The sequence below is a fragment of the Syngnathus typhle genome, linkage group LG11 (assembly GCF_033458585.1).
Source record: "Syngnathus typhle isolate RoL2023-S1 ecotype Sweden linkage group LG11, RoL_Styp_1.0, whole genome shotgun sequence".
NCBI classification, from domain to species: Eukaryota; Metazoa; Chordata; class Actinopteri; order Syngnathiformes; family Syngnathidae; genus Syngnathus; species Syngnathus typhle.
Window position 1 is genome coordinate 12,234,216 of NC_083748.1, and position 27,105 is coordinate 12,261,320.

The following is a 27,105-nucleotide window of genomic DNA, read 5'->3' on the forward strand; positions in this document are numbered from 1 at the left end:
CCTTCCGCCAACTCACCCCCCCCCCCCCCCCCCCCCCCCCCGCTCAGCCGCCTCCCATTAAATATAACTCTTTTCCCCGCTTTGATGAAAATAAAAATATTGTCACGTTATCGGAAATTCAACAAAGTGCAACACGGGATAGAATCTGGCTGATTATTCCGACATGACTTGCATCAATTGATTTTACCAAGGTGATGTAAACAGCGTGTCGCTTGTTCACACTTCCAATTTGTCAGGCATAGTTTAACTGTCATTTAATATTCTTTTATTGTTTTGACATATTTTATGTACGCCAGTTAAAAAAAATGATAAAATGTAACCTGAAACATTTTATGGCTTGTTTCAATTTACATTGTTTCCTAGAAGAAAATTGTTGGAATTAGTTCATCATACGTGTTTTTTTTTTTTTAATTAATAAAAAAAAGAATTAAATAATTAAATAAATAAACAAACAAACAAACAAATAAATAAATAAATAAATAAATAAATAAATAAATAAATAAATAAATAAATAAATAAATAAATAAATAAATAAATAAATAAATAAATAAATAAATAAACATTTTGACCACTGCTCATTTGTTACACAACAAAACGTTTAATCTTGGACGCAACCAAGGTTGTAGAAGCACAAGACACAAAATAAATAAATAAGCAATATTTCAGGAGCGGATCAGTAAAATTGAGTTCAACTTCATATATACAAATGCTATTTGTTACTAGGAATCACCTTGCAGATGATATTCAGGATGGGTTGGGTTACACTTGGGTTAAGGTTGGGGGTCAGGTTTATGGGTTTGGCGTTCCCTTGTGCTTGCAAATGTCTGCCCGTTTACATCCACTCGTCGCCCGTGTCCGAGTGGTCGCAGTCGGCGTCTTCCTCGAGTGCGTCGCGGCGTCCTCTTCCTCCTCAGACGGTGATGAAGCCCCCTCGGTCACTACTGACCGACTCGGGCACCACGCAGCGGCCGCGCCTTCTCGTCACGCGTCGCTTGCGGTGGAATTTAGCATAGCAACGGAAGCCTGTGAGGTCACAGAGAGAAATACCGCATTTCATGAATCAGGATACAGAAAGGAAGAACAGAAGGAGTTGGGCGATGGGAATGCAGAACGTTTCGAAATATTGAACATGCAGGAAAAGGAGTGTACAGGATGTTGGCGTCCAATCGGTTTAGGTATAGCAAGTCCAGCTCCATCCTCACCTTCCTCACACATGCAGTCGTCGTAGCACTTGTTGTTCAGGCCTCGGTTGTGAGCTTGGCACTCGTGCTGGCGCAAGTCGCAACATGAACCTTCAGTGGGCAAAGAAAACCTTTGAAATGGCGAGCAAAGATCGACGGGTGGAAAATTGCCGTCAGATGGCGACTGACCGGGTAGACAGTCCAGATGGTGGTCACACGGTTCTATGTCATCAGAGGCCGCCGTGGCGTTTCCGCTGCTGACGTTTTTACTCCGTCTTTTGTCTGGGGAGGGAGATGACTACAAAGTGAGACCGCTTCGTCTAATCCTTAGAGAAAATGAATTCAGAATTTGAGAAAATGGAAAGTCTGTGCCAAGATTTTGGAGCCGGACCTTTCTTCTTGGAGGACGGCCATGCGTCCACCGGCTTCATGTCCTCGTAGTCGGTCCAGTCGAAGAGTGCCATGTCCAGGGTGGGCATCACCTCGCCTTGTCCCTTCGCCCGTCCGAACTGGTGGCAGTAGCACCGATCGAACGTCAACGTTGATCAGATTTTTTGACGGCTTGTTTTGGGTCACCTGTAGATCGGTGGAGGCCGGGGGTAGCGTCGGAGGATCTCCGTTGGTCACCGTGGCAACCATGGAGGATCCGGAGCCGAAGGTCACGGAGCTTAAGGAGACACCGTCGCCCAGGGGGGCCGAAAAAGAGGAGGACAAAGGTGGGCCTTCGTCCAGTAACACGCCCAGCTGGGGCTCCGCAAACAAGCCTGCAATACGGAAACCGCCGATGTACTTTGAATCGCGAGGTCCAAATATTTGGAGAAAACGTCTTTTGACAGAGTGGAAACTGCCACATCAGAACACAGAGCATAACAGACAACATTGTGCACTCACGCACCTTGTCCATGACGTCCCCTGTCCCGTCTCCCCCCTTGTTTCCGAAGCTGCGATTGTTGGGCGTGTCCCCTTCCCTTGCGCGTACCCATCAATCGGTTCTCTCTCAGGCCGGCTCGGCCCGGCCCCGTTTCCACCCGCACCGGACGCAGACCCTCCAAGCCCGTGCCGTCCTCCTCTGGCCGGCTCAGGTGACGCGGCGGCCCGCCACGCCCCTTCCGCAGGTTGCCGTAGCCCGGTGCGGCCCGCAGAGAGTGCCGTGAGCGTCCTCCGGAATTGCGCCTTCTCTTGCCGCGAGGGACGCCGGAAGGATCGGCGGTGAGGGAAAAAGACACCAGCGCCAAAAGAAGGGCCAGCGTCAGGAAGGAGGAGGGCGCCATCGTCTTTTGAGCGCAATGGCGCCACCTGATGAGAGGAGAAAACAGCGGTAATGGATACGATTGCGCAAAGATGCATCTTACAAAACGACACCAGAGCTGTCGCTTTGTGTAGACCAAAAAGGCAGGATCGAAGAGGAATCGATATTCAATCATCTTCAGCAAAAACTCTGCTCTTCTGAAAATCCTCCTGCTCTTCGGTTAGCAAATCGATACAAAATACAGATGTGCTTCCGAAACATGACCTTTTTTTCTTTCCTGACAACGTAGTCACAAAACCCGGCTGCCCGTTTGTAAGTGAAGAGGCAATCCATCTTGCCAATGCAGGATGGCCTGGCACTTTGGAAGATAAGAAGAAGAAGAAGAAAAAAAAAACCTCTCAGCCTTTGACGGCAGAAAACACAAAGTCCCAGCTGTTATTCGTGGCCTGGTCCTCCGGGATTTCGTCTCACATTTATCTCGAATGGACGCGGGGTCACACGCTCGTGCTTCCTCCCACAAACAAACGACTTGTGGGCGAAGCGGTCGCCGCACACGCCACGCACGCGTCCGTTCCGCAGCTCGCCAGGTTTTCATTCCGCGAGTCAACACTTCAGTGAGGTGTGACGGAAGCCGAACGGGACGGAGAATGTCTGCATTGCTTTGTCCCGAGGGGAAACGACGGGCGCGCTCTATTGTCCCTTTAATCTGCAGCGCTTTCCATTTGGCCTTTTAATGGAAAGCGTTTACTCCGACGGAAAAAGAATACGCCGGCCTCAGCAACAACGAGAGGAATCCAAGAAAAGAAAGAAGATTCTTGTTGAAAATGTAACGATAGCCTCATTAGCATCAGTATCTATTTTCCAAAAATACTATTTTATTCAACTAAGATCACATTTCTCCTTGAACCACATAATATGCATCATACAAATGTGATCTTTTTTAATATTTTCATGAATATGCAAATGAATGAATAGTTCACAGTTGGCATGCAACTGCACTGAATGCAAAATTCTGGGAATTTCTTGTGCATAATAATGTGGCTAGTAAAGCCCACACAGGCTGCCTTCTTGGCGTCAGAAGACAAATGGCGCTGCGGACAATCAATGCGGTGCGAGTATTGATCTACTGATGATTGTGTGTGTGTGTTGATTACGCTAACACATCCAGTAGGAAATCTTTAGCAAGGACTTATCAGTTGCTTGGCAGCTTGTGTGTGTGCAGTGAGGGATGTGGAGAGCAAAGCATGTTGGGGGATGCCCAAAGTGTACGTCAGGGAATCAAAAGACGATTTGGTCTTGGGACTTTTTGGAGCTACGTGAAACCGGCTTAGAGAGCTGATTTTTTTTTTGTCTTTTTTTAATCTTCCTCGGATGAGCTTAAATAATGTGGGAACTATTTCCGTGAGCAAATTCGAGGCTGCCATTTTCTTTTTGAGCTGCACTATTTTAAAACAAGATTTATAATGACAGGTAACTTCCACTGCTTTGGTGGATCTGCTGCTATCTTATGAACACAGGGAACATTCATGAATTTGCTGAAGTGGACCACATTGAGGGTTTTCATCCATATTTGAAAAGGAATCCACTTGAATCGAAATGAAGCAAAGATGCATTTTGCGTCTGGTGGATTTGCAGCAGCGTGTCTCGCGGGTGGCTAGCAGCAGGTTGAGCATCTGTTACGGGGATGCCGGGCCAAGGCGCTGATGTGGAACTGATGACTTTCACTCTCACACAAGATTATCCATCAGCGTAACAGTCACTCATCTCACAGACCCCGCCCCTCCCCAGGGACCCCTTTTGGATTCCCAACACAGATGTCATAAAAAAAAACCAGTTAGGCATCTAAACCTCTTTATGAGCCAGGTGGAAAGTGTGCACGGCCTACTCACAAGATAATGAAAGCTTGAAAATGGAGTTATAGATCAACCAGGCGACCGCGTGGAGATCATACATACTTCTATTTGCTTAAGAATGCAACAATTTCCTCCCCTAGGGTGACGAGCGTCATATTGGGAGGCGCATTCGTGTGAAGTGACGGCTAATCTAGCAAGAAATTGCAAAAGACGCTCACTTCAGGAAGCGCCGTAAAATCATATAGATGCGCAAAAGGACAAGATGAGAAGGCGTGACGGCTGGGGGGGAAAAAAAGAAGAAAACAAAACGCCTGCTGTGATGGAAAACCTCCAGCAGCCATCTGCTGCTCCTCTTCGGATCTCTCTTAGCAACCAAAAGGATGCAGCAGACAAAAGGATGCAGAAGCAAAGAGCAGAGACCCTCCCCCGATCCGGGGGGGCCACGGCTGCGCTGGCGATTGCCGGTGTACAAAAGCAGGAGGTGTAATTAGTGATGGAGGGGCCTTCACGTCCATGCGCTGCCGTGGCATAACTTTTATTTTCACCACAACGTGAGATGTCTTAAAGTCCTTGGTGAATCTGCCGCCTACTGGCTGTGAGTGTAATTGCATCCCAAAATATAGAGACATACTTGAGTATAACTGGACAACATCACAACCCCACAGCCTTGCTAATACCATAATTTTCGGACTATAAGTCGCGGGTTTTTTTCATAGTTTGGGTGGGGGGGCGACTTATACTCAGGAGCGACTTATATACATATATACCGTAATTTTCGGACTATAAATTGCACCGGAGTATAAGTCGCACCAGCCATAAGATGCCCAAAAAAGTGAAAAAAAACCATATATATGTATATAAGTCGCTCCTGAGTATAAGTCGCCCCCCCACCCAAACTATGAAAAAAAACGCAAAAAAAAGTCCGAAAATTACGGTATGTTTTTTTTTCACTTTTTCGGGCATTTTATGGCTGGTGCGACTTATACTCCGGTGCGACTTATAGTCCGAAAATTACGGTAGTAAGTGCGACCCTCCGTTTCAAGTTGTGTAATCCATTATTGATGCTAACATCTATCGGATAGATTTGTGTTCCAATGGTACTGAAGTCAGGATAGATTCTATCCTGACTTCAGTACCATTGGAACACAAATTCTCCTCACATCACAATAGTGGCTGCGTTTACACGGAAGTCAATTCAAACTCTCCAATGATCATCCTGACTTGAAGTCAGCAGTGTGCACCACTATTGGTTAAAACACCGGTGCAGAGCAATTTTCTTAACGCTGCTTATTTTAGCAGCCATTAAGTGCGTATTGGCTGTTGAAACGGGTAGCGAAGAAAAGAAGGGGGGGAAAAAAAGAGGATGGCTTCATCGCGGTGGAACTCAAAGAAAACCGAATGGATGAGGAGCTTTGCACAGGCTCCCCATGGGGCCCTTATCGAGCGTTTAGCAGGGCCTCGCGTGCACGCACGCACAGCAGGGGCATCCGCCACCCCCCAGCCCCCCCACAAGGCGAGTTCCAATGCACCAGCGACATCGGCGGCTCCCCGCCGAGCCAAGAGCGGCAAGTAGACAAAAGGATGGAGCTGGAGGAGGAAGAAATATGAAGAGGAGGAAAGCAAAGGCTGCCTTTTTTTAAATGGAACGTGTGTGTGGAAGTTTTTTTTTTTCCTCTCCCAAAGCAGTAACAAACTTTGCGCTTCGTTGCCTGTGAAATTTGGACACTTGTTCAACACGACTGCAGCAATCATCCCCAAGTGAGGCGTGAAAAAACTCATTGCAGCTTCTCAGGTTTGAGGTTGAAGGCCAAGCCAAAAGGTACGCAGAGGTAATCCATTGCATTCTGGTGCTTCACTATTCATGAATTCACTCCCCCCCCCCCCCCTGCAAATCACCTTTGGGGCTTTTGTGCACTGTGAGAAAGAACGAGATGCTGGCAAACCATGTTGAAATAGGAATCGGTGTCAAGGAAGTATGATGAAGATTTCCACGGGAAGACACTCTTCCACTAATATGAAATCTCTATACCACAATTATGTGTTCTTTATTTGTTGTTTCTGTACTCGTATTGATTTATTTGGTGGAGTATTTTCATATGTTCCGTCCATCCGCTAATTTACATCTGCTATTTTTTTCTGAAGATAATGGAATCTGGTACGATCCCTCTTGAAGATTTTTTGTTTTACAATATGACAGTGATTATTTACCAAAAAACACAAAAGGATTTGGTATTTCTTGGTTGAAAATGTCTCAAATTGTTTATTTTCAGTGGAGTTAATATGCATAAACAGGTGATTAATATTCTAATTACAATGGACATATTGAACTACCTCCCCCACCTCAAGGAAATGGGGGAGGGTGGGGATTCTTCCATTTTCAGACCCCCCCCCCCCCCCCCCCCCACACACACACACACACATTTTTTTTTATATACCTGTATATATTTTCTGGACGTTTTTGTTTCTCATGGAAAGGTCTTATTGAGGTTCATCAAAATTCTTTGGGGTTAAGAAAAAAAACCACACAAAAAAAAAACGTTTTTCCCCCAATGCGTTTATAATGAGCTCAATTACTATACACGGATTGTTGTTATTAACTTGACGGCCCAGACAATATCCCCAGTGAATAGCGGGGGTCCACTGTTTCATGATATGCTGTGATTTGATAGACGTCAATATTAGATTATTTCTACTTTGAAGTTCAACTCATCATCAGGCTTTCATTAATAGTCTGGGTTACGAGGACAATCTGATAACTCCGAACTTTATGCGGGATGAACTAACTCTGCACGACAGACAGAAAAACAAATAAGCACACAGATTGCTTCTCTTAAATGTGTCCAAAATCTCGCTAGTGGAATATTGCGATATTTTACAACACATAAAAACGTAAAGAGCGTCTCACCTGCGTTTGTTGTTCGGATCAGCTGTGTGGTGGGTGGTGACGTCGTTGCGAGCAACCTTTGTTGTTGCAACCGTCGTTGGTGGTTGGGCTCCGCCGGGCAGAATCGACACGGCTGCGGCTTCTTCTGTGCACGCAGCAGACGGCAAGACAAGTCACACGGGCGAGAGTTGCTGGCGGCTTCGTGCACGAGCGCGCGCCCGGAAGCGCGTCCACGCCCGTGAAGGAGGAGGGGCTAGGCCAGTATTGACTTTTTGTTTCTTGATTGCAATCTGGGCGTCGCGATTGGGGATGAGATAGAAAATGACGTCACGTTGAAGAGATACTCCCAAAATATTCCACGTGAAAGATTTCAAATGAATGCAACAGTTTTCTCGATCACGCAGTGGATGCTGAGATGACAGCATCACACGAATGTTCAGAGAGCGCCTCGTAGTGGATGCTGAGACATCCCAGTAGATGCTGTGTGACGCTACATCGTGAATACAGAGAAATAGATGGCCACATCAGGAAGGACGCGGAGCGATGTGGTGAGAGCAGAAAAACACGCACATCCCAGTAGATGCAAAGTTTGACACGGACTTTCACATCTGGAGGGAAATGCTTGGCATTTCCAAAATAGGCCTAAGCAATGTCCGGCTTAAACAAATTGTTGTTCGTATTATTCAGATTGGCTAATTTGCTTTAAGAAGAGTGGAATATGCCAAGCCTGCAGTGGACAGATAACAAGTGCAACTTGTAATGCATGTGTCGCTCTCTGCGTCAAGTGTTGCAATGCTAGCGGTGCGTGTGTGCGTGTTTGTGTGTTTGAACACAAGAGTGTTCTTTGTCAAGTGTTTTTTTTTTTTTTTTATAAACCCATAGGCCGCTTACTGGTTTTAATAAGCCATCAATCGGATTGGGGAATTCATTTCCACTTGAAATTGGTTTGCACGTCAAGTCGTGTACATTACTGCAGCGCATCTCCTTTGAAAATATGAAGCCACGACCAAATATTTGTACAAGTCTGTGAAAGGTGGACAATTTGTCAAATAATAACCCTGCTTTGGTGTGAGCGGAGAAACAACAAATACATTTTAACCAAGTTTTAAATGTACTGTCTTCTACCACTGCATTGTAAACCAGTAGTCAGTTGGTAATAGCAAGCCAACATCATTTTTCATATTAAATGTAAAACATAAGTCATAGTAAACACGTTAACATTCAAAACACACATGGCGTATACTCACCAACATATGATGGGAAATCTTGGTTGAAAACGGCAGTCCCTGTGTCAGGCAGAATTTGTCTTATGTGTGTGTGGAGCGAGATGAAGAGCAGGGAAGACCCCCTGGTGGGCTCCCTGGTACATTTGCAGCCTGCAGCTTCTCAGCAGGCATCAAACGCTTCGTGTGGCGCAATGTCAAACTTGAATGCTGCTGGCAGATCACGACCAAGAGCGGCCTCGGTTGTGATCCACTTCCACCAACAAACCCAGTATCATCTTTTTTTTTTTTGTCTTTTAAAGAAAAATGAATCCGGAGAATAACAATAAATCAAATGTGCTTTATATACATTCTTAGAACACAACAGAAGGTGCATTGTAGTGAAATGCACGGTTTACTATTAAGGCGCTTGAAATTGTTGTTTGCCACCCGAATTAAAGTAGACTGTGATCGGTATGAAAGTCAATTATTTTTGTCACAGTACGACACTGCCATCTTGTGGTGGTATCTATTCAGTGCAAACATTTATTGTGGATCCCGGTAAATTTGAGAACCAATCCTAATGACTTCGTTCCATCAGGCCCAAGGCACATTCAACACACTTTTGAGCAAGAAATGCATGAAGGCAAAAATAACACCTGACTTGATAGGAATTTCCCAAATCCTGAGGAACACTAAAGCTGGATTTAAACTGCAAGGTTCACGTGACACCATTTCCTTTGCTCTCAAGCGACACAATTGGGAGCTGTTGTGGGACCGTGAAGACAAATAAACACATCAGAATCAGGCCTTTTTCAAATGCGGATAAAAAAATGGTTTTGTATCAGCTGTATGTCAATGCGAACGCAAATAAATACATAAAATATATCCAAAATATCCCAACTATAGCCACTCAGAAAATTTTAATTCGCTACATTTGACATTGATAAATGAAAAGGTCCATTTTAATTCAAGTTGACAGTTGACTTGCCTGCTCAGCGCAAGATAAAATAAAGACAGAGTACAGAAGCAGGCGGCTTTTTGGACTTGCTGCAGGTGAATAATTCAAGTTTGGCTTTAAGCTGATGAATACAAAGAGGACTCAAATACACAATGACTTATTTTATTTAAAAGTAGGTTTCATCCAAGTGTTTTTCTCATCTCATGCAGAATTAAAATGTGCTCTCTGTAGCACTTTGTTGAGTTCATAAACGCAACACACCACTGTGATACACAGCTAAAAAAAAATGCAGTGTTATCCTCCCTTCAGATATTAAAAGGCTTTTGTGGCTCCTTCTGCGGGAGAGGTTCATTGAGTACGGTTGTCAAGGCCAATATTAGCAACACAGCGTTGATGCTTTATGATCCTCGCGGTTTGAACCGCTTCGCCGTGACAAATACCTTTTGTGACTAGTTGCCTGCGACTTACAGCAACTCGACTTATTATTCACGGGGGATATCAGCATATCGGTTGCTCAATGTAAATAAATAGGCTAAAAGACGCAAACGGCACTGGAGTGGAATTAGTCACCTGGACCCATAGTTTAAATCCAGCCAAGTGACACAGAACAATAAAAGAATGATGGTTTTGAAATACTGTAAATGTAATACTTGCCTGCGCCTGTCAAACGTTCATTGAGCCATCTTACATTCATTACGTTGAGTCCATAAAGGCTCAGACGGCGCCGGCGCTCCCGACCGGCACCTCATACTTGAAGACCACGCTGTAGAGCTTCCCGCCGAGCCGATCAGCCAGCCAGGAGTTCTTGATGACGGCCATTTTGAGGCTCTCGCAGCTGAGCGTGGCGTAGTAGTTGGTGTGGATGGCCCGGCCCATGCCCTCGATGATCACCAGGTCCGTGTGACGCTCGCGCACCACCATGGCCAGAACTTTGTCCAGGCGGCTGGAGGTGACGCAGCGCACAACAAATCCGTCACGTGTACGCTACGACGAACACCCGTCTGCTGCCCGGGAGATGACTTAGCCCGTGCTTGGCATCTCAAGCTACCTTAGATCTAGGCAAGGAGAGCTGGAGCCGCTCTGAATCAAGGTCAATCTGTCGTCCCTCAGCCCCGCCCTGATCACAAGATGGCTGATGATCTCAAAGTGACAAGATAAAAAGTTTAACGGGGTCTTTATCGACACTCACTGAATGACCGGGTCCATGGCGGCGATCCTCTCGGTCAGAATCTGCAGCTCGCCATTCGTGACATCGTTCAGGGCCGGACCGGAGTTGCTAGCCAGCACCACCTACGCGCAGCAAACAAGAAACAATTGTTACAAATGCGAGTGATGTCGTTTGATGAAAATACAACTGGTCATCTGGGTTTCATAGAAGCATAAAGAGTACTGACATAAATCAACAGAATGTAAAGAATTGAACATCGTGCTGTCCCTTCTGGTGTGCATGACTTGGCCACCTGGGGGCAGTATAATCAAGACAGAACTGACATCACACCAGTAATAAGGTAGGCCTGAGCAATTAGAGTTGTGTCCCCAGTACTTTTGTCCGGGTAGCATACATGGAGAGCCCCTGGTCTTGGTCTTACCTCTGTTCCGCGAGAGAGAAGCTCCCTGACAAAAGGCATCACTCCTAGAATGATGTCTACGCCGCTATTATCTACGAAAAACAAGGCACACTTGTGAGGACGCCCCTGTAAGACACAACCAGGACGGATTGCATTCAAGCACTCATTGGCCAGCCAGCAAACGAGCGAGCAAAACAGGAAACACAGGAAATTCGTCGGACGGCCGGCGGGGTTACAACAAACAATTGACCTTAAGTCTCTGGAGCCATTGGTCATATGAATCCACCAGCCACGGCCGCTCTGAAGGAAGAAGCAGACAAACGAATGAATTTGGATGGCGGTTGCCATCTTTTTTTTTTTTTGGTCTCATGACTACCTTCCAGCTGCCTTTTTGCCTCCTCAAAGCCAAACTCTGGGTCTGATTCCAGGACGCTGCACAGAAGGAAGTGTTGAGAGGCCTCAGCAAGTCAATCAATAGCAACATCATTGAACAGAACGTGGAGAATGAAACAGTCTGTGCATCTTGATGTCTTCCTTCAATTTGTCGTGTGGCCCCCAGATTGGCAGCGCACTCACTCGGAGACGGCCTTTGCTCCCCAGTCGAAGACGTTCCCAGCCAGGACGCCCCGGACCAGAGCGAACTGTCTCTGCTCCCAGCCCAGAGCCTCCAGAAACCCGACGGCCTTCTGGTAGTATTTGAGCGCGCCGTCGTTCTCCTTTTGTTTGATCTAAACGCACGCGCAAGAAAAGGCCGAGGCGATGTAAAATATTAAAGATGTACGAAGGAGCAAACGTCTGTGGTGGACAGCCTGTGATCCGACCTTGGAGTAGGGATCGGGAAAGTTGAACTCGTTTAAACAGTGCTCCCGCGTGTCGAGCAGACTTCTGACCGTGAGAGAGCCGTAAGCGCTGGGTGATGAGAAAAATCGCTACGTTAGCCATGGACAAAACACAATGCGGGAGGAGCGTCGGAACATCTTACAAGGGTTGGTGACGCAGGGTCTGAAGCTTGTGTCTGTACTTCTGGCGGAACTTCTCGGCCCGCTCCGCCGACTCGGCCATGTCGGGCTGACTGGCCACGGCTCGCTTCACCACCTACGCCCGACGACAAGAACACGAGTCCAGATGGCGTTCTATTTGGTTCCCTGGGTTAAAGAGGAGGATTCGACGTGTGATCTCACCCCGTCGAGGGCCTCCTCGAAGCAGTCCAGCCAGTATTCGCGGGCCGGGGCGTCCTCGGTGAGGTCCACCGTGTCTGGGATGTAGGAAGACGGGTCCTGGAGCAGATGGAGATTCACCAGCTGCCTCTCCAGACGGTCCATCTCGAGCATGTCGAACTGGAGCGCCCCACAGATCAAATCAATCAGAACGTGAACCAAAACAATTATGGGAAAAAAATGAGTAGAGGTATGATGAGTAGCAATCAAGCCATAAATAAAAGTTATTACAACATAGGAAAGGGTCTCACTGCTCAGTACAAAAAAAACAATGTCAAGTCTGCCAGGCTTCTCTCGAAGGCTGAGTAGTTTTACATCATTGCAGTTTTAAGTATTACATTGACTGCGCAGCTAATAAGGGTTTGACGATAGATTCATTTGTGTTACATTCGGTTTTCGAAATTCAAACAGCCACAAAAGACAGGCGGCAATGTTCAATGGTTAAGTGGACGCTTCACGCGCTGCACATAGAAGTGACAGATGCAAGTTTGTCCCTCTGCAGAACTCAAACCACGTGCACGAGAAAATGTGCAAGCAGGTGAGTCAGCGACGCACAAAGGCGAGGCCCGGCGGAGGTACTTACGGGAAACTGAAGGACAGTGGGACAGAAGAAAATAAAAAGAAGATGATGATGATTTCATGATTAAATCAAAGATGACAGGTAAAGATTTCAAGTAGATTTAACGGAAGGGAAATGAGATGACGGTTGCGATGGGCTGTCGGAAGGCTCACCGTTCCGCTTCGTGCGCGTTGCATGGGATTCATTTCCGGAGAAATACTCATCAGGCCGGAGCTTCCCGCGTAATTCTCCCCCCAGCTGTACTGGTTTGGATCTGGAGCAAACACGGGTCGTCAAGCTTTCGAGTGTGATACAACATACATCATCACTGTGTGACAACCAACAAGTGGAGTTGAGAGAAGAACGGGCAAAAAAAAAAAAGACTTGTCTTCTTACTGTCTTCCTCGGCTCCTTTGAGAAAAGCCCCGATGGCTCCCAGATAGCCTTCGTGTCTGAGGAACAAGGCCTGCACCTCGCCCTGCGTACACGCACACACAGTCAATGAACCTCGCAAGCGTAACTTGAACGGGTGTCCTCGGCTTCGAAGTCAGCGTTGCCTTGGTGAAGAAGTTGATGCTGTAGGTGATGGTGTGCATGGTGACCGGATGGCCCCGAATGAAGAAGCCCCCAAAGTAGACGCGCGGCAGCTGGTGGAGTTTGGCGTAGAGGCAGGCCAGCTGGCCGATGTCGTTGCTGATCATGTGCAGCAAACTCTTTGCCATGTCCTCTTTGGAGAACTCTGAAAGGGACCGCACGGCAGAGCTATATCGCCGGCCACAACATTAGGCACGCGGCGCCTCACCTTTGTCGGCCGTGGCCGACTTGCCAAAGCTGCTGGCAATCAAGTCACCGGTGAGGCCCAGTGAGCCGTATGATCCTCCGTAAATGTCTTTGACCAGCATGTCCACGCTTGTGTGCTGCCCCTTCGAGGCCAGTTGGAGCAACTCGTCAAACCTCTGCGGGGCAGGAGGAAAACATATTCAGTATGAAATTTGGGGACCCAAAAGGCTTTCTCACTCAAACATAATTTGGACGCTGAACTGTCCCGACTGCTGAGCTGCTTTTTTCATCGGAGACTTTTGACAGTTAAAAAAAAAAAGAATACCTTTGTTTTGGTGAGTAACGCCCCGAGGCCCCAGAACGTCCCCCCACCTATGGAGCTTCCTCCAATACGCTCGAATTTGTCCTCCGATTCCACCTGTCAGCAGGACAAGACAGTAAGAAAAGACGAGCTGCGTGCATCCGTTTTCCCCTCGTCACTGTGAGTTGGTCATGAGTTACGACCTTGATGATGGAGACACCGGAGCCGATGTTGACGAGGAGGTAAGGGAAGATGTCCGGCTGGGTGGTCTGGAAGCGGAACTCGGAGTCGGCGTGCTTGGCGTACACGAAGGCCTCATGAGGGATGTTCCTCAGCACAAAGTTGCATCCCTTGATCAGACACGTCATCTCGTCCTCTTTGTCCACCCTCATACCACAAACAAACACTTTTATTCATCAAGGAAATTTTCAACATAGGAGTAGCCAAAAAAGTGTGCGGGTCTGCCTTGGCTCAAATTGGACCATTAAAAACAAAAATGGCCTTACATGAGACTCACCTCCCAGCCACAAGAAAGTTTTTCTATTGTAAAGAACACTCACTTGAGTCCCAGTTTCTTTTCCAGCAGTTCTTTGAATTTGTGCGCCCCGCCACCTGTGGCCTTGATGACTTTGGTGTCGGTGTTAACAAGGTGGTCTTTGATGAAGTCCAAGCAAGTTTCAATGTAGGCATTCTCAAACTTGATAAAGTGCAGGCGCGCCGTCACCTCCTCTTGAACCGAGATCTCGTAAAGATTGTCGCCGGCCGCCTCCTGGGAGACAAAAAAAAAAAACAGCAACGTCAGCATCTGTGTCCATTACACCTTCCTTCGCTTTGGTGATTAACGGTGCAGACATGGCCTAAACCATCATTTTAACATGAATAACGTGCACACAAGAAACACTAAACCGAGTCAAAAACTCAGGTTTCAAAAAGGTTGCAATCATGAACTACTCTTTACGCACCAGTAACATTAAAGTATAGACTTTTTTAAATACACAAATGTCGGGGGAACATTCCCAGGACTTTGCAGACTCTACGGCAATAACAATGAAGTCAACTATGGAGGGGAAAAAACGGGGTCAAATAATACAGTTGGAGGGTGTCATAAAAAAATAAAAAATAATAATTACCTTGGCCGAGTGGTCGAAGGAGCGAACTTTGGCCACTTTGTGCTGAACTGTAGAATAATAGGCGAGTTTGGTGAGAGATCCACCTGTACAGAAGAAATGAAAAGTGGAGATTCATAAAGACGTGACCCAAGTAAACTGAGGGGGCAACATGAACAACTCGGCTAGCTTCAGCTGCTAAACTCCGCGCTCGTCGAGGATACTGAACAATTAAATTCCGTGTTTGTTTGTTTTTCATTAGATTCAAAAGAAGCATCTTAATGTGAGATGGTTTTGATAAAGGCAGCCTGTTTTCAAACTGACTTTGACTTTTACTCGGTTCTTGAACGCAGCACTGTTTGCGCTTTTATTTTTTAGTCAAACGGCGTTAACGTGAAAGTAAACGTGTACATTTGCAGGTACCTATGTCTATGGCAAAGCGTTTGGCGTTCTCCAAATTGCGGAATATCTCGTCTGGAGGTAGAGTGATGCTTTTATCCATGGTATGGTGACGGCTCGCGTCCCTGCTGTCAGCAAGGCTACATTCCGCCATAGTGGACGACGTGCTGACGTAGCCAGGCAGGCGTACGTGCACTGGGCCAATCAGCGAGCACGCAAGGTTTGGTGGGCGGGGTCTCGTACATTCCGTACATTTGGGATTTAAAAACGTTTTGAAGTGTTCGACAAAATATGATAACATTAAAATTAGGTTGATACTTTAATGTACGATATTTTATGACTTGACCTCTTATTCGGAACATCATTTTAAAAGCCTACGGATATATTACAAAATACCATACCAATACTATATCAATGAAAATGAAGCGTTCTCAATAAACTATATACGGTTTATGCTATTATTTCTTTTAAAGCAATCACACTACTGATTACTTATATTTTGAGTTAAGGTTTCCTCCTGTTCTCACTACGTATTTGCCATATCATGTTTTAAATTTCAGTCAGAATCGGGTTGAAAATACAAACAAGATAATATACTCCAAAATGCATTAACATTCTGGCTATACAAGGATTACAAAATATCCATAAATAAAATATCTGCTATTTGGGTGCGTCCTTCTTCCCGTTAAAACGATTTCCTGCTTCATTAAAATTTCAAAATGCATATGCCATCATCAGTAATGCTATCAACCACTAGAGGTCAGCAGTGTCTTGAGTAAGAGGGAAAAAACGCAATGGATGGGCGCATGCATGGATGGATGGATTCATGTTAGTGTAAAAAATACCCCGGCCTGGTGGCCAAGTTTTCACCTTTGTGTATGTTTGCAGTCGTTTAAAAGGCACGACGACAGTTTAAATAAAGGCATCTAACTAGTGGCAGGGCGTCAACCAAATCTCCCTGTGAAGTGTGCCAAATCCCCTCAGGGATGGGAGGAGAGGAGCGGGGCTGTTTAGTGGTGGTGGTATGGGGGGGTCGGGGTTGTCCATGATTAATCACACCTCGTGCACTGTGACTCTGCGCTTGAGACGTTCCCACACTCCTCACATGATTGAGCCGGCGCCCGCTCAAGGGACATGTGCCTCGTTAAATGCTAATTCGCCCTCATTCGGGACCGTCTCCCTCCCCCCATCCCCAGACACACAGTCCACCACCACCCACTTGTGCCTCTCCTCCTTCTCTTCCTCTTCATCTTTAATGTCGGCTGCTTGCTAATGAGAGACGGGAATTTGGGCCAATATTTGGACTGGACAGAGGCTCTGCTGGTTGAAGACAATGCAAATTATTTTGAGTGAGGCCATAAACCAGGATTAAACGCAAAAGAGCAACAGTTCTGGGGAAATTTGCATTTACGGGATGTCATTCCCAATGCATAGATGACACTCATACCCAATGCATGGCCAAAGAAATGAGCTTGACTGAAATACAGGCAAAAGCTGTATTTTTTTTTTTTTGGCAATTCCCAGAAAATAATCAACAGGCAAAAGATTATTAAATTATATTTGGGCTGGAAATGCGGATTATAATAAATGATCCGCTTGATGTAAACATCTAAGGAGACCAGCCCCCCCTCCCATTTTGTCTATTGTGCCTGTGGGGCTGTGAGTCTCTTTGCTTGGCCTTTCCCACACTGGCTTCCATTCAACACACTCGTGCGGGACAAAGGAAGTGTGTCTGCTTGCACATCACATTGATGACAGCGAGACTCACTTTACAGCTCCACTCCCACCGTTCCTCAATGGGGTCTCCGTAGCTTTTTTTGTTCAAGGGTCAACAAGAATGCAGACGCGCACAGGATTCCCAGGACTCGGCCAGCAATCCGGCCGATTGTTTATGTCGCTTGTATTCAGCCTTAACGAAGAAAGAGACGCCCGTCACTCGTTGTGTTTAATCGGGTGTGAGATCGCTTGTTGTTTCATCAACTACGATACGGACGCAATGAATTCATCGATGGGGATGGATTTAATGAGTGACTTCCAACCAAATATCTTTTCCCCGAATTGGCAAATATTTTGCCACATTCCACAAATTCCGTAGTTTCCCTCAATTCCACATTTCTGTAGCAAGAAATCTCATAGAAGTGAAGTTGACATTTTATACATTTCGTTCATCCTTCCATAGTTGTCAAGCAAGTCAAATCAAATTCACGTCTTGTAGTATTATTCCACAATTTCCATGACATTTGACCTCTTTCACTTCAACTCACATTTTCCCCATTCTAATAAATTGCAAACCATTTAATAGTGCTCAGTCATGTTTGTGCCACATAAGAGGCCTTGGCCACTTGAACTGTGAGGCAGACGTGCTCGCCACGCACAGTTGCTGCCACAGACAGATTTGCCGTCAAATAATTGCAGAAAAAATCCACTTATGGGACACGTGCGTGCCTGCCCGCTCAAAGTCTTGGAAAGCAGCAGATGTGCCACCTACAGGATCAGCAGGATCAGCACTTTCACACAGAGCTCAGTCAGACCCCCACTTGCCCATCAGTCTAGCTGCCCCCCTGAGACGTAACTACTATTGTGACGCTGCTCTCTGATTGGCTGCCTGCCAGCGTGAGAAAGCCCAGAGGCCCACATTGATATGGAGATGCGGGACTATAAGTAGGAGGCATGAAGAGCGGGGAGACCATATTGTGCGTGGAGAGCACATACGCGCAACCAGCCATGGCACCTGCAAGCTCTCTGCAAGACTCTCACCTGACTCTCACGCACAAGGTACGCTCATCTTCAGCATCTCATGGAAAGCTTTGTTTGAACACAGGAAAAATTACGTTTCGTGGTGACGTTTTGAAATATCACAAATTGGGAATACTCGTTGAGCCTCGTAGAGTTACTCGTACAGCACAGTGATTTATTTGAAGATTTAATCGCCTATATAAAAGCAAAGGTTGTTACATTATTGGTAAGACATGGTGGAATAGTCTTAAAGTGAAGACAAAAATGACACCAGACAAAGTGGATGTCAAAGATATTGAATAGCATCCATATTACTTTTGAGCACAATTGATTGGAATTTTGAAATATTTGGGCACAATTTTACAGCAGCCTCGTCATACTCGTCAGCCTCGTTCGTTTGTTTTCGTTTTTGACAATCAATAGTTGGGATTACCCTCTCCTGTATTTTAATGCCGTTTAATATGATGCATTTTTGGTATTTTGATGTCAAATTTAGAATTCCATATCCTCATTTTCATTTGTTTCCGTTTCAGATCCGAAAGCCTCTGGTGGAGAAGTTGAGGCGCGAGCGGATCAACAGCAGCATCGAGCAGCTGAAGACTCTCCTGGCTCCGGAGTTCCTCCAGCAGCAGCCCGACTCCAAGATGGAGAAGGCAGACGTGCTGGAAATGACCGTTTGCTTCCTCCGGCGACTCCAGTCCGTGCGTGGCGGTTACGCCAAATGCGCCAGGGAGGCGGCCACGTTCCTTTCCGAGGAGCGAGCCGGGAAGAACTTGAGTCAGCTGCGCTCTTCGTGCGAGGAGAAGCTGAGAGAGGACGACTTGTCTGCTCTCGAAAAGGAAGAGAGCTCGGCCAAGGGCGCCCCTTGGAGGCCCTGGTAGATATTGAAACAAGTTCAACTCGCCTTTTGTGAAGGCCTAAGTGTTGCTGCGCGTGCAGCTTTTGTATTGTTGTTCTTTTCGTTGAAAAAAAGTGTTCAAGTGCTAATTTGTGTAGTAAACTGAACTATTTTCATTGGACACACAATATATGACACCGTTGAATGGTGTATTTGGTTTTCCCTCTATGTGGGAGCATTGGTCATACATGTTGAACATGTGTCTGATTTACACGTGTGTTTTAGGGTCTGTGCAGATGACAGCACGCACACACACACACACACGCACACCTTCATTTAAGGTGTCACAATGAATGTATTGCTTTCAAACCAAGGCATTCGCAATAAAGCAATCATGAAAAAACAATGTGTGTTTCTCTGGTGCTTCTTTTTTATTTTATTACCTTTTTGACATCTTCTTGTCACCCTGTCGCATGAAGCTAAATTATAACTGGACATCTGTAAAATGCTGATGCAGCATGTTTGTCTTGGATGTTCTAATCTTTTTTTTGTCGCATTCTCGACGAGCTGCAGACAACACAACATCGTCGCACTTGCAGTTCAAAGAGAAATCATTTTGGATTCTTTTTTTCTACAATTGTCATTTTAGTATTATTGATTTTACTGCAGGGTGGCTCGGTGGCGCACTGGTTACCACGTCCACCTCACAGTTAAGAGGGTGCCGGTGGAGTTTGCATGTTCTCCCCGTACCCACGTGGGTTTTCTCCGGGGATTCCGGTTTCCTCCCACATCCCCAAAAACATGCTTGGTAGGCCAATTGAGCACTCCAAATTGCCAAATGGACTGGCAACCGGTTCAGGGTGTCCCCCGGCCAGCCCTTCAGTGTCAAACAGATGAAACAAGTGAGGCGCAAATACATTGTGCATCTTGCATTATTTATTCTTTCATTTAAAAAAAAAAAGTCAATAACACAAAACAAACTGAAAGCATACAACATATGCAAATAGGCGAAGTCCTTTTAAACAAAATAAAAGGTATATAATGCAAGTGAGCCCTTGAAACAAGGCAGGACATGTATGGGAAATGCGCTATGCCACATTTTCACATGGTTTAGTTTGACGAAGCACATTCTGCTCCGAAGGCAATCCAAAAAACGATTGCAGCCTTAAGAAAAAAGTTCAATTGAGCGGTTGCAAAGAAAACACAACCATAAGACACTTTGTGTGGGGACAAAAATAGCAGCAAAGTCATCGACGATCCACCACCAACGGTCTCTCCGCCTCCAAAATTGCCTGAGTGAGGCAAACACGCTTTGCGATGAGTCTTTGTGGAGTCCATTGTTGGTGAGAGGCTAGCAGCAAAGCGGCGCCAGGTCCTCGTCCGCGTCGGTGAAAAGCCGCAGGAGTTCCCGGGCGGGTTTGGAGTAACCCTGGTGAGAAAGCAGCGTCCTGCGCAGCGTTAGGAAACACTTGGTCTTCTCCAGGAGCTCGGTCAGCGGGAGCCCGCGCTGCAGTAGCAGATCCTCCAGCAGGGCGCGCACTTTCTCCAAGCCACCGTTGCATTTCTTCTCCAGTGTGTGCAGCTTGCACCTGAACAAAAGAAAAGCATTTCTTCTTTGTCAACTGGTCAAACTGGGACGGATAGAATTTGCAGAAAAATGCACCCAAAACAAAATCAAATGTTGACCCTGATTTGGTGCTTTATATACATTGATAACAAATGTATCCAACTCAGAGCTCTTCCTAATATTTTGGTTCATTATTGAGCTCTATGCGTTTTCACCCGAATGAAGGCTGTTCCTAATGTTTTGACCTTCACTAAGGTGACAGGAAGGGCTTTACCTGCATCCAACTGAAGGCTGTTCCTAATATTTTGATGCATCTGTGTCCCTCCATAAAGCTACAAAGGTTAGGAACAGCTGACAGTCAAAATATTAGGAGTATGACAGTAAACTACACAAAAATAAAAGCAAACAAGATGCCAATGAATGGTGCCTCACCTGAAGAGCTGCTCCTTGATGCTTTCCTGAAGTTCGAGGTCTACGTACAGAGACATGATGTTTTGGAATCCAAGTGAGTGCGATGAGACGTGCCGATCCAGCGTGTCTCATTTATGCTCACCGGCAGCCAATCACAGGCCGCTGCGCTACGGGCGGGGGACAATGGCGTGAATGGCGTGTTAGACGGAGCAGGTGGGCCGCCAGTCGGTTCACAGAAGGTCAGTGGGAAAATGTTCCTCCTTGGGTGGACACGACCCAAACGACCGACACCCCCTTCACGAGACTCCCAGATGAGGCCCGAGCGTGAGACTCAAGCGTGCGATAGAGTCTCACTTGAAAACAGTCACAAGGAAAAATATTGATGAAATATGGAAAGGATGCTTTACTATTTTGGATAGAGTGGAAGTGTCCAATCATAAATGATCATTCTTTCTTCTACAACCCAGCCATCCGTTATTTCCTACTCCATTACAGTGAGATTCCTCCCTCCTTCATTACTTTCCCCATAGCTTCTTCATCATCATCACTCCTTATCACCATTCTTCCATCCTTCAGTCTTCCTGCATTAGTCATGCATACGTCTCCATCCATCCATCCATCCATCCATCCATCCATCCATCCATCCATCCATCCATCCATCCATCCATCCATCCATCCATCATGTTCCTTCCTTCTATCTTTCCATCAAAACCTTTTCCTCAATTTATTTTTCTTGTCAGCCATCATTTTCATCTTTCTTGTTAATCATTCCATCATGTTCTTGTGCTGTTGCCATGGTAACAGTTGCATGACCTGCGGGTGTGTGTGCATGTGTCTTGAGGCTGTTGTGCGTTTCCCACGAGCGGATCATGGTTGGGCGGCGGGCAGATGGCGGCTGAATCAAACGGCCTCCCGTATAGGCCTGGGAATCGCGCCGAGGCTTTTGTGGGACTAGACACACTTCTATTGTGATGGCCGCCTTTCACCAGTGTGGGAAGTCGTGTGTCACCACGGCTCCCAGGTCCCTGTGTGAAGGGGTGGGGGCACGAGGGGGATACGGGAAGGCACTTGGCCATTTCCAGTCATGTCCAGGGTGGGGGCAAAAATAAACCTCTTTACAGATGGAGCAGAGGTAATAACCAAGATAAGAACTGTTTACAACAGGGATGGCCACACCTTTTCAGCTGACCAAGTCAAAATGATCTACCTACAATAAAAATGCAAAACATAAATGTATTTCTTCTATATTATCATTATTTAAGTTATCATCATTAATATTGTGTATTCTTTCTTTCCTTTTTCCCTTTGAGGATAAGGAAAGTATTTTTGTAATTGAATTTGAAACATACATGAACCCACATTGCGAAATACAACTCACATTGGACATTTGCCCTTACCTTGCACTGAATGGGATCAGGGGTGTAAAATTCAAGAAAAATCACATTAATAAGGATAAGCCTGCCACGTTCATAAACAAAAAAATCAAAACAGAAAAAAAGGACACTGATATGAAATGTAATAAAACAATCAATATTGACGTTGCTGTACGTACGCATGCGCAAAGTAGGCAAGCTACTTTCGGGTTAGCTTAGCACAGAATTACAGCGAACATTTACAGAAGAAATTAAGTGCAGATTCTTACCAGCTGCCATTTGGACGTTAAATCATGCTCGAGGCAAATTTTTAGAAAACTATATCATGTTAAATTATGTTATGTTCTTATTATCATTTCTGCCTGAGAGTAATTTCCTTACGGGGTGTTGTGTGCATTTATATTTATGTTCCGGGGTGGTACGCTACTTCATTTAAATTCCGGCATTGACGAATGTGAATTATTTTTCTATTAATGTTATTTTTATTTACTCAAGCATCGTTTTTATTCTTGTCGCATATTTTTTATTTTTATTTCAATGAGTCAAAGTTGGATGGCTGTATGGATAGATGAAGAAGTAATAATTATTATATTTTTTTGTTATATTTACTAATAAAAAATATAAAATCTGACAATGGTATGCAGTAAATTGGTAATACAAAATAAAATCACAACACAAAGTGTTTACGATAACATTTTTGTTTAGTGACAAAGACTCAACTCAGCAATGTGATGAGACATAACACAATCAGAGACATTTGTCTTTACAAAAGACATTAACAAAGACATTGATGTGACAAAAGCCACCTTAAAACAGGTCAGAATGTTAATCTGACATTAGACTGAGAAGACAATCTTTTTTTGATCTTACATGAGCAATCAGAAGATCAGTATGATCCAGAACATTGCTATAAAACACAATGTCCTCACGTTTGCATACAATAATGTATCAAAAGGTCTTACAACAATCAAAAATACAATCGCTAAAGCAATCATAATTTTAATGCCACATACACTATAAACATGTTATTTTAAGATATTATTGCTATTGTTTCCATAGGAAAAGTAACCCAGCAAAAAGTGGAGATCAATATGATCAATCACATGATGGAGTAACATCATTGACATACAAAAATGTGTCAAAAGGCTTTAAATAAACAATGAGTATTGCTTTTGTTTTCCTGGAAAAGGTCACCCAGAAAAAAATAATCAACATGATCAGTAAGAAAATTGGATCCATATCCATAAGAATGTCACAAAATAACCTTGCAAACTTACAATAAGAGCCATGCAACATGCATGATAAAAAAGACCGTTTTGCTATTTTACCGATAGGAAAATAACAGCTGAGATCAATACAATCAATAACACACAAGAAAATGAACATTGTGACCATGTAAGAATACATGGAGAGATTCACAAATGGTTAATAATGATTGTCGAAGTAATCGGACTCTAATGAGATTCACCAGAATAGATCATACAACATGCATGAAAAACATTCTTGCAAAATGTTTCCTATTGGAAAATTCCTCCACCAAAAAGTAAGAGATCAATATGATCAGAAGTAACATCATCATGTAAAAATACATGAAAAGATTCACAACTGGTTAATAATGATTGTCAAAGCAATCGGACTCTTTATGCAACATGCACAACAATATATTATTATTGCTGTTGTTTCCATAGGACATCAACCAGCAAGACAAAATGATCAATATGATCAATAACAAATGAACATTTTCATATTTGAAAAAATATGGAAAAGAAGAAAATTGCAATTGCAATCAGATGTGATAAATGCATCGTGCATAACAAAAGATATTCCGTCGATAGTTTCCATCGGAAATAAAACAAGTTGTCATGAGAACGGCTCATGGGAGTCAGTTGAGTCGGTCTACCAGGGCCTCCAGGGGATGCTCTGGGACGAGCGCTCCTCCTTGCTGCTGCTGCTACCGCGGCCCGGAGAGCTGAGAGGAGAAAAGTCCTCCTCCGCCAGACTGTTCTCACAGGAAGACTCGATTCGTTCAAAGCGCGCCCCGGTTGGAGGGCCGGACTGGAGTCTCCTGAGGACGCAAACGGTCATCTCCAGGATGTCCGCCTTCTCCATCTTGGAGTCGTTGTGCTGCCGGAGGAACTCGGCGGACAGGAGAGACTTGAGCTGCTCGATGCTGCTGTTGATTCGCTCTCGCCGGAACTTTTCCACCAGAGGCTTTCGAATCTGCACAGGGAACAAACCAGGATGAGGACGCTTGTCCAGCAGCGAGTGTGCGACGATGATGAAGAGGGGACGATGGAGATGAACGTACCTTGTGAGTGGGAGTCAGTGAGACATGCAGAGAGATTGCAGGTGCCATGGCTGGATGCATTTGTGTGCTGTCCGTGCACAGTGTGTCCTCCCTGCTCTTCATGCCTCCTACTTATAGTCCCGCATCTCCATATCAATGTGGGCCTCTGAGCTTTCTCATGCTGGCAGGCAGCCAATCAAAGAGCAGCATGGGGGTGGGCACAATAGTTACGTCTCAGGGGAGCAGCTGGACCACTGCAAGGGACCTAAGGGAGGCTTTGTGAGGGCTCTGGTGGGAAAGTGCTGACCCTGTAGAGAGCACATCTGCTGCCATCAATGACTGACCTGCCACACGCCATTATGACGTCAAACAGGGAGAACGCATTCCTTTATGTGCAGTCTTAAGGAATAACCAGTCGGGTCATTTTTTTATATCAGTGGGAGTTGTGTGACGTGTCTGTTTTGACCTGTCGAGTTCAAATATCTCCTCGTTGGTAAGGAAAGTGTCGCATTTATTTTCGCATGGGCGCTCACGTGTCGCCTAAAAGTCAGTTGTTTCATAAGATTACCTCCGTTTGTTGGTTTCAAAAAGAGGCAGGTGGTTTTGAAAGGCAAGGTATGAGAAAAAAGTAATCACAGTTTTCGATCCGTCAGTGTGAACGATATTAGCAGAGTGCCTCGAAACACATTTTCAAACACGTGTGTTGTTCACGTGTTGACGAGCCACTTGTTGCTCACGAGACACGTCGGTGGGAAGCGCTCGCGAGCCCGCGGGTCAAAGTTGACCCCACACGCCAAAGGCTCCGCTTAGCTGACTGCGCGAAAGGGGCAAACCGATGGGCTGAATAATGACATGCGCTCGCATTGTGGCCGCTATGGGAAAGCGGGCCGGAGTCTCTCTCAGGGCGGATGATCGACAATTGAAGCTGACCTTTGACCTCTGAGATGAGCACACAATCCTCAGCACATCAATATGACAATCGTAAATGACGACAAGAATTAACAGGTAGAAAATGAGTCAGCAACAAAAAACAACAACAAAATCTTGACATTGTAGGAAAGAACATTTTTTACAAACTGACAATATTTTGCCTGTGTCCCGTTTTCGCTCTGTAAGTTTTCTTTTCTACCAGATCTGGTCAAACCGGTTCTTTGCGTCTACCAATCAGCTGCCCCAGCTACTTGCCTAATGTCCAGGTGTGCCTTGTGCTTGAGTCGCTTTGCTTATTTTTAATTCACTGGTTTGGGGCGCCACCAGCAGGCCGCTGTTCTCCAAACTCCAAAGGGATTTGGCACGCTTCAGGAAACAGCTGCTGTCATCGGCCAATGGTGCCCGTTCCCTCCAGATGTCATCCTATGTGGGTGTGTGTGTGTGTGTGTGACTCCATTGACACGTGGGAAAGCGGTGACCCTGAGAGAGCACATCAATAGCTTTGACCCGGCACACGCCATGATAATGCTGGTTGGGAGTGGGGGGGATCGCTACATAGATACCACAACTGATGATGAGAAAGAGTGAAGAAAAAAAAAATCCATACAAAACTTAACGGTCTCACAATTAGCAACTAATCAATGAGCAGATGAATTGTTGATTGTTTAGAGAATAAAGCAATCATTTGGTGCCATCGCCAAACTTAATTTTCTGACATGTTATGGACCAAACCTGGAATTGAATGATGATGAATTTATGGGAAAAGAATGGCATCGCTATTGTGTTACTGTTTTTAAAACTCAAACGCACTCAGACATTTGAAGGCACCGCGCGAGTCGCTACTGAGACCATTATGCCAAGATGCTAACAGATGCGCGTGCAAATCGGATGGACGTCAGGGTGTGTGTGTGTGAAGTCGCGTCTCCGGGGCTTTTGTCCCAGGGGGATTCCTCAGGGAGGGCCCCCCTCCTCCGGTTCCCACACTTCCACCAACGCACGCAAGCGTGTCTCATTAGGCGGGCGCCACGAAACACGCCCGCAGGGACGCCATGACGGACAAACTTGACTCAACTTATTGTTTGTGTTGCAGGACTTTGGTTCTTGTGGCGCTTGTCAGGCATGCAGCAGTCTGATGGTGACTGCTGGGACTTGCGAGCAGAACCTCCGGGCCGCTTTCCCACACACGCTGCTTCAAAAGCAAGCCCAAAGACACGGACGGGCATGAAGGCTGATCGGGTTACACACACACACACACACACACAAAAGGGGACATCTGGAGGGAACGGGCGCCATTGGCCAATGACAGCAGCTGTTTCCTGAAGTGTGCCTATTCCCTTTGGAGTTTGGAGAATAGCAGCCCGCTGGTGGTACCCTCCTCGTTGGTCATCACGACGCACTTTCACACGCTCGTCATATCAGGCTTTCAAAATGAGCCAATATAGAACAACAATGATCAACATCTTTGCCTGTTGTCTGGCAAGACACAGACCAAAGCAGGAATAACCAAGTTATGTTAGTATCTTCTGCTCTTTCAATTTGAAAAATGTCCTGTTGGAAAAACGGGATGCAAATTACAAGTGTCTGAATGTGTTCATTAAAAACGTGTGTTTAAAAACCAAACACACGTGCTAAGATAGCAGATGTGATATTGTAGCTAGGTAGTTAAATTGGGTTCTAGTTGGATCCTGATTGTGTGCTCATCC

The 27,105-nt window shown here is 45.6% G+C and overlaps 4 protein-coding genes across 4 annotated transcripts; 1 reads left to right on the plus strand and 3 right to left on the minus strand.

The window, feature by feature from the left end:
• Positions 1-575: 575 nt before the first annotated feature.
• On the minus strand, positions 576-7,340 carry draxina (dorsal inhibitory axon guidance protein a; the record flags this gene model as incomplete). The annotated part of the gene is made up of 7 exons (XM_061291541.1): positions 576-1,023; positions 1,203-1,292; positions 1,371-1,463; positions 1,573-1,690; positions 1,758-1,945; positions 2,077-2,477; positions 7,189-7,340. Coding segments are annotated over 7 exons (1,155 nt in total), but the record flags the coding sequence as incomplete, so codon positions are not given.
• Positions 7,341-8,714: 1,374 nt separating this feature from the next.
• pank4 (pantothenate kinase 4 (inactive)) lies at positions 8,715-15,429 on the minus strand. The gene is made up of 19 exons (XM_061291802.1): positions 15,285-15,429; positions 14,886-14,968; positions 14,316-14,524; positions 13,959-14,142; positions 13,780-13,872; positions 13,477-13,630; positions 13,232-13,413; positions 13,071-13,152; positions 12,848-12,948; positions 12,080-12,235; positions 11,881-11,993; positions 11,720-11,807; positions 11,475-11,626; positions 11,275-11,330; positions 11,149-11,198; positions 10,920-11,024; positions 10,520-10,620; positions 10,379-10,447; positions 8,715-10,273 (listed from the first exon to the last, which is right to left on the minus strand). The coding sequence occupies exons 1-19, from the start codon at positions 15,412-15,414 to the stop codon at positions 10,045-10,047; spliced, it is 2,337 nt and encodes a 778-aa protein (XP_061147786.1). The 5' UTR covers positions 15,415-15,429; the 3' UTR covers positions 8,715-10,044.
• A 2,536-nt stretch (positions 15,430-17,965) lies between these two features.
• LOC133162630 (transcription factor HES-5-like) lies at positions 17,966-19,189 on the plus strand. Its single transcript, XM_061291963.1, has 2 exons — positions 17,966-18,035; positions 18,530-19,189. The coding sequence occupies exons 1-2, from the start codon at positions 17,985-17,987 to the stop codon at positions 18,875-18,877; spliced, it is 399 nt and encodes a 132-aa protein (XP_061147947.1). The 5' UTR covers positions 17,966-17,984; the 3' UTR covers positions 18,878-19,189.
• A 3,678-nt stretch (positions 19,190-22,867) lies between these two features.
• LOC133162467 (transcription factor HES-5-like) lies at positions 22,868-24,592 on the minus strand. Its single transcript, XM_061291675.1, has 2 exons — positions 24,494-24,592; positions 22,868-24,405 (listed from the first exon to the last, which is right to left on the minus strand). Exons 1-2 carry the CDS (start codon positions 24,551-24,553, stop codon positions 24,082-24,084), a joined length of 384 nt encoding a protein of 127 aa, XP_061147659.1. The 5' UTR covers positions 24,554-24,592; the 3' UTR covers positions 22,868-24,081.
• Positions 24,593-27,105: the final 2,513 nt, after the last annotated feature.

Excerpts from the sequence above, each read along its gene's own strand:
- pank4 (XM_061291802.1), bottom strand. The coding sequence starts at position 15,414 with ATGGCGGAATGTAGCCTTGCTGACAGCAGGGACGCGAGCCGTCACCAT. Across the intron at positions 14,969-15,284 it reads ACGCTTTGCCATAGACATAG|GTGGATCTCTCACCAAACTC; the intron begins GTACCTGCAAAT and ends TCTTCTGTACAG. Across the intron at positions 13,873-13,958 it reads CCGGTGTCTCCATCATCAAG|GTGGAATCGGAGGACAAATT; the intron begins GTCGTAACTCAT and ends TCCTGCTGACAG.
- LOC133162630 (XM_061291963.1), top strand. The coding sequence starts at position 17,985 with ATGGCACCTGCAAGCTCTCTGCAAGACTCTCACCTGACTCTCACGCAC. Across the intron at positions 18,036-18,529 it reads ACCTGACTCTCACGCACAAG|ATCCGAAAGCCTCTGGTGGA; the intron begins GTACGCTCATCT and ends TTTCCGTTTCAG.
- LOC133162467 (XM_061291675.1), bottom strand. The coding sequence starts at position 24,553 with ATGCATCCAGCCATGGCACCTGCAATCTCTCTGCATGTCTCACTGACT. Across the intron at positions 24,406-24,493 it reads CACTGACTCCCACTCACAAG|ATTCGAAAGCCTCTGGTGGA; the intron begins GTACGTTCATCT and ends TTCCCTGTGCAG.